General features: G+C 51.8%; 1 protein-coding gene across 1 annotated transcript in view; it reads right to left on the bottom strand.

Moving 5' to 3' along the window:
- The window catches only part of STING1 (stimulator of interferon response cGAMP interactor 1), a 5295-nt gene extending 3715 nt beyond the window's left edge, over nt 1–1580 (bottom strand). The window contains exons 1-4 of the mRNA XM_045284883.1: nt 1521–1580; nt 821–1050; nt 519–702; nt 150–258 (exon numbers count right to left, since the gene is read on the bottom strand). Of these exons, the coding sequence (XP_045140818.1) occupies nt 150–258; nt 519–702; nt 821–1050 (523 nt within the window). The 5' untranslated portion in view covers nt 1521–1580. The remainder of the gene's footprint in view (nt 1–149; nt 259–518; nt 703–820; nt 1051–1520) is intronic.
- Nucleotides 1581–6864: the final 5284 nt, after the last annotated feature.

Raw genomic sequence — 6864 nt, 5'->3', positions numbered from 1 at the left:
TAGACCAGGCCCAATAGAAATGCCCACAAGGATGATTTGGTTGGCACAAAAGTGCTTTGAAAAGGACAGTGAGTTCTGGAAGCACAAGAGGCTATGTGCATGTCATTGTTTGTCTAATAGGTCTAGAAATGGGGTGCATGGTGGCCTACCTGGTAAGATCAGCCGAAGATACCCAATGTAATATGACCATGCCAGCCCGTGGGCCACGTTGAAGTTCCCCTTTTCACAGACTGCAGAGACCTCAGCTGGGGACAGGTCCTACAGATGAAGGGGGGTGGGGGGGTGGGCAGATCTCCATGAAGGATGTCCAGGACCCTCTTCTCTGCCTCTCCCAAGAAGTCTTCCCACCCTACTGCCCACTCGCTCCCTTCTCTGACATCCCTGGAACCCGATGTTCCAGGACCTTCTAGGCTCTCCTCCAAGGACTCCAACCTTTCAACTAGACCCAGAGCTTGCCTGCCCCCACACCCAGGACTCAGCTCCTGGCAGGTGACCCTCCCTCTTCCACTATGTCATACCTGGAAGTTCAGGAAGATGTGCATTGTCTGTGAGAGGCCCAGGTGGGTAAGCATCTTAGCAAAAGCCAGGCCATTTTTGTTGAAGTGGGAGAAGTGGAGATAACAGGACAACAGCAAGATGAGTCCGTGGTGGCAAGACCAGCCCACACAGGCCTGCACAACCTTCCAGTAGCGGCCCTGGTACCTGCAGGGGACAGCCAAGCCCCAGATCCCAACCTAGCTCAGTCAGAGAAGCTCAAGGAGGGGCAGGGCGCCTCACGTGCCGGTGCCCAATCACCCCCACAAGGAGTGCCGAGAGTCACCTGGAGTGGACATGGCGCTGCTCCTCGGCCAGCAGGCACGCCTTCTTCATCAGGAGCCCCAGCTGCAGGGACACTAGGTGGAATGTCAGCCATGAAGCAGTGTGGTCTAATGGCTCCCCCAGACACCAAAGGAACACCAGACAGGTGCTCAGCAGGACCAGGGCTGCCATCTGGGTGCCACGACCCCTGGGCCGTGGGATGGACGGGTGCAGCCGGCTGGAGGGGGCCATCTGTGGATGCCAAGAAGCCCACACTCGTTCTCCAGCCTTCCAAGAACCAAGACCTTAGCTGGCACCTTCTCTCAGCTCCCCCTTTCCCTAGTGCCTACCCACATCCAGAGCCTGGCCTTGGGGACACCTGGGCATACACCATGCTGGAGCTGTTGTCCCGAAGAGGCCCGGAGAAAGCAGAGCAGGAGGAGATGCGTCCTTGTGCTCACACCTAGGCCTCCGTAGCCACAGTGACCCCACATGTGTGACGAGGAAGGAAGGCAGACGTGGCACAGACCCAGACCTGAAAGTGGCCTCTACCAGCCCCGCCAACCCAGGGATCCTTTGGACTTAGGATCCCCCTCAAAAAAAAGTCCCCTTCACGGGGATCTTAGACAGCAAAGTAGAGACCCAGCGTTAGGAGGTGAAGGCAGACTGCCAGAAGGAGCCGCTCACGTATCAGTTCCGGCCCTCCTTCCCCCGGGTCTTACCTCCAGCTTCTGAACACAGGTGGTTGCTGGAAAAATGACAGGAGGGACCACCAGTCTCCACAGCCCGCAAAGACCCCGGGCAGCTTCTCTAAGCAAATAACAGGGAACAGGAAAATAAATGTCTGTCTCTCACCAGACCGCAGCGCTGGGTGTGATGGGAGGGGGTGACACTTCCTGCTGCCAGAGAGGGAGGAGGAGCCCTCCCCACGGAATGCCCCGGGGGGCAGTGCCCAAGTCAATGAAGATGATGGGTGGGGCACAGGGCTTGATTCCCCTTTGCTACCCCCTGAGGCTGATCTGGGGTACAGCAACCGAGGGGCCTATGAGCCGTTTCTATTGACCATCGCCACTGCTTCCCTCACCAGTGAGGAAACATGCCGCAACTTAAGGCTAATTTCCATAGGTGCTATTTTCTGTAGATGCACCTCGGACTACTCCAAAACCAAGGGTGCAGAGACTCACTCACCCTCACCCTCACCCTCACCCTGACTGCTCCCTGCAACCCACGCCTCTCCAATCACCCACGCAAGAAGGACGTCCAGGACATAATACCAAAGGCAACACACACACACACACACACACACACACACACACACACACACGCTGTGATGCTGCCCTGCCTGATCATTTTTATTGCAATCTCCAGACACATTTTCTAAAGAAGATGACATCAGAAAAGGGACCCTGGTGGTGTCCTAGTCTAAGTGTTACACTCTTAGCCCCCCCACCACCCCCCTACCCCACCACTCCCACCCCCCGGCTGGCAGTTTAACCCCCCAGCCGCTGGGAGGGAGAAAGGGGAGCTGTCTGCCTGCAGGGTGATTTACAGAACTGACCTGTTGCTAGGGTGGGTATGACAACAGGAAAAAGGCGGGGAAATGAGCAAAGTCATTTCCTGTAAACTGAGCCTTTCAAGAACATAGCTTGCGTGCAACTGGCGACTTGCCGAGGAGTGGGCCTTTGGCTCTTACCGGAAGAGCCACTCCTGTGACTTCTCAGCGGGCACCCTCGCGGTGTCAGCCAAATCAGCTTGCACTCCGATATCCTACTACTAAAGTGCTTCCCTGCTCCGGACAATGTGCCACATGTTACCTGTATTTATTATTCCCCTTAATACTCTGGCAGCCACTTATAGCCCCATTATAAAGATGCGTAATCTGGGGTCTGGGAGGTGAAGAGCTTGTCCACAGTGCCACAGCTAGGAAGAGGGGCGGGGCGGGGGGAGAAGGGGCGCGGAAGGCAGGTGGGATTCTTTAAAGCCCAAACTGCTCTGTACCGCCGGTCCACGGAAGGAAGTGGAAGGCACCAGGACCACCTTTCATAGATGAAGCTTCCGTGGGGGGAAGGGTCTGGCTGCTCCCTGCCCATCTCGTAAGCTAACTCAAGGGCAAGAACAAGTTCAGGAGTGGAGCTGAGGTGGCACCCACAGACAAACAGGAGTTCATACCTGCCTAGGTCAGAAGGTCCTTGCCTGGACCCACCCCCAAATCATGACTCCCCACCGTTCACAGATGCCTCTGGTTTCCCAGAAGCAATGAGTCTTCCCGGAAAAAAACCCTTTCTGAAAATCATTCTCTACAAAGGGAGGGAATTTCCTATACTCCTGCTACCCTACAATTAGATCACCTAAAATGGACTTCCCGGAGAAACCTTTTTGGAAAATCAGTTCCTAAGAATGGCGGGAGTTCCCTACATTTGTGCTACCCTGCAGTTGTGTCCTGAAGTGGCTACGGACTCAGTTATTGTAATAAAAAAAATTTTTTTAAAGGCAAAGCTGCGCCGGAGGAGGACTGCGCAGAATCCTCCGGGAGCCTGCAGCCTCACGCCCGCCCATAGAACAGGTTAGGATGCACGAGGTTCTGCGCCTAACAAGGGTCTGGCGCCTGCGGGTCGTGTGGGGTGTGCGGCCCAGACCTCTGGACCCGGGAAGCTTCCGTGCAGCTGCCTGCGTGGCACTACCCTGCCGCAAGGGCACAGCTACACCCAGCAGCCAGTGACCGCCGAGAGCCTGCCGCTGCCCAGTACCAACTGACAACCCTAGGTTCCCCCATGGCTTGCCAGCCCAGCTGCCCACATGTCATGTCCCCCACACCAGCTCTTCCCTCCCCCAACCCCCACCGAAACTCTTCTCTGAGGGAAACATCAATTCGGAGGCCACTTTATAGCTGACTTGGCAATCCACTGCCAGGAACCGGTCAGAAGGGAATCATCAGACAAGGCCGCCAATGTGCTGATTTTCAGATGTCTGCTGGCAGGGCTGTTTATACTAAAGAAAAACTAAACAGGATGTCAGTACCCAACCACCAGGGACAGGTAGCTTAATCACGGTTCAACAGACCAGGCAGGGTTGGGGGGCCACTGTCGATGATGATGCAAATTTATATTGATTGACTCTTCAACATGCTTAGTATCTGTTTCTCGCTGAATCAAGCAGAGTAGAAAAGAGGATCGTTGCCTTTTAAAAATTGTCAACGCCTGTCAATACATTGACCTACGTGGAAAAGACAGGAAGGACACACGACAACATGCTCACAGTGGTTACTCTGCAGTGCATCTGAGTGATTTTTATCCCATTTCCCCCTTATTGCTCATTATGTTTTCTAGGGTTTTTCACATTGAACGTGAATTCAATAGTGTTGTTCAGAGAGAAAAATCATTCAATGGCACCTTGGCCTTGGAACCCCCTTCAGCTCCCCTCTGCTCTCTCCCCTCGGCCCCTTCTGCCTCTCCGCTGGGCTCATTGCCCTGGGTCTGAATCTGCTCTAGTGAAGACCTTGCAGGCACCGAATGTGCTGGGCTGGGTCCTGCAGGAAGAGTAAGATGTGGCCTTGCTGGTGAGGCAGAGAGACGGGGAGGGCATCTGGAGCCTGGCAAGTGGAGGGCCAGTTCCTGATCTGGCCTGGTCTGAGTGGAGCGAATGATTTTGTGACGTGGGAGAAGGCTGCTGAAGGAGCAGATAGCCCACTGACTGTGACTCCACACACCAGGCAGACGTTTCCTGACCCTTTTCTTCCATAGATGCCACACTCATTGTCCTGATGTCCTGCTGTGTTCAGGGCAGGGGACGGCACCGCTGTCAGGCCCTGCAGTCACAGAATGTATGGTTGGGCAGAGAAATGGGGATGACAGAACTGGACCGGTAGGTGCTAAGTAACTCTAAATCTGGCAAGGATTAAGAACGTGTTCTGGTTGTTACTCTGAGGTAATCCTGAAGGAGTGCCACTTAAACCAGGTTTGGGAAATGAATGGAAGGGACTAGAACTTTCCGGAAGGAGCAACCCATACCAAGGTACGAGGTGGGGAAGGAGGTTGGCCTGTGGAGGGACAGCAAGATGACAGGGGTGGCTGGAGCCTGTTAAGATGCTGAGGTTCTGCGGCATAACAAGGGCCTGGTGTGCACCTGCGGGCCTTGTGGATTGTAATGGCCCAGACAGCAGGGCCTGGGAAGCTTCCGTGCAGCTGCATGCGTGGGACTCTCCTGAACATCCAGGCAGATCAGCTGCACTGACAGGCAAGGGCCACTCAGCTGTTCTAGACTGACCATCTGGTCATCCAAGGAGGAAGCTGCGAGCCACAGAGGGAAGTTAGGACTGGGACCCAGACTGCCCTGCCCACGGGCTGGTGTCCTCATTCCAGTGCCACTGAGGACCACCACTCCGCTCCATGGCCTGTTCCTGGGGCCTCCTCCTAACTTCCCAGAAGTTACTTCTTTCTTCTGGACACCCTAGAAGTGCCGATCTGGGTTGGCTTTCTCTTCCAGTTCTAAGCTAACTACAACTTCCAGAAGTCTTCCTGCAAAGTAGTCACTGGTGTTTCTAAGCACTCATTCAGAGGATCTTTGTTCAGGGGCTATGAATGGGATGGGAAGGCCTATCACCACTAAGCCTCTACCCCTTGTCCACACAGGATCTGTGTCCCTAAATCTTAGAAGAGGAACATCGAGGGAATGCGAATACCAGCTGACTGACAGACCGGAGACCCAGTCTAGCTTGTTCCTCTTCTAGTATCTTAGTAGACATGCTGGGAACAGAAGAACCAGATGATGGCATGAATGGGGCAACGACTGTAGATGAGTTACTGTACATTAAAAGGAGCTATGGGGGTGCTCTGGAGGGAATGATGAAGTCAAAGAGCTGAACAGCAAATTTCAAAGGGTAGCTCAAGAAGGCAAAGTCAAATATTATAATGTGCCAAAAGACCTAGAGTTAGAAAACCAAAAAGGAAGAATAGGCTCAGCAGATCTTAAACGGCAAGAACTCAAGAAAAAATTCGAGCCTTGAGTTGCAGCACTGAAAGATTCTATGGACAAAATATTGAATGATGCAGGAGGCATCCAAAGAAGATGGAAAGCCTGCAGTCACTGCATCAAAAAGAACTAGTCGGCATTCCACCTTTTCAAGAGGCAGCATATGAGCGAGGACCATTGGTACTAGAGGCAGCATATGAGTGAGGACCATTGGTACTGAAGGAAGAAGCTCAAGCTATACTGCAAGCATCAGCCAATTTCATTCAGAAATTGATGAAATAACAATGGAAAAATGTCAACAACTTAATGAAGCACTTACTGGTCTTCCTTGAAACTAGCCACTGTCAGGAAACTTGGTAGACAGCTACTAGGCCAACTGACTGGAAGAGATCCATATTTATAACAATTCCAAAGAAAATTGACCCCAAAGAATGTTCAAATTATAGAATAATATCACATGCAAGTAAAATTTTGCTGATGACCATCCAACAACAGTTGCAGCAGTTCATTGACAGGGAACTGCCAGTTTACACTGGAGTCAGAAGAGGACATGGAACAAAGAATAGCATTGCTGTTATCAGATGGATCTTGGCTGAAAGCAGAAACTACCAGAGCAATGTTTACTTGTGTTTCACTGATTATGCCAACACAATCAACTGTGTGGGTCATAACAAACTATGGATAGTCTTGAGAAGAATGGGAATTCCCGAGCACCTTCCTTGTGCTTGTGTGGAACTTGTACATGGATCAAGAGGCAGCTGTGTGAACAGAACAAGGGAATACTGCATGGTTTAAAATCAGGAAAGGTACATGATAAAATAATAATAATTTATAAATTATCAAAGGTTCATGAGGAAGAGGGGAGTGGGGAGGGAGTGAAAAATGAGGAGCTGATACCAAGGGCTTAAGTGGAGAGCAAATGTTTTGAGAATGATGAGAGCAACGAATGTACAAATGTGCTTGACACAATGGATGGATGGATGGATTGCAATAAGAGTTGTATGAGCCCCCAATAAAATTATTTAAAAACAATCAGGAAAGGTGCATACAGGGTTGTATCCTCTCAATATACTTATTCAATCTGTGTGATGAGAAAAT

Source organism: Echinops telfairi, unplaced genomic scaffold (assembly GCF_000313985.2).
Source record: "Echinops telfairi isolate 266 unplaced genomic scaffold, ASM31398v2 ScPeMD7_7469;HRSCAF=8507_0, whole genome shotgun sequence".
Classification (NCBI taxonomy): domain Eukaryota; kingdom Metazoa; phylum Chordata; class Mammalia; order Afrosoricida; family Tenrecidae; genus Echinops; species Echinops telfairi.
This window is presented reverse-complemented; position numbering and strand designations above follow the sequence as displayed.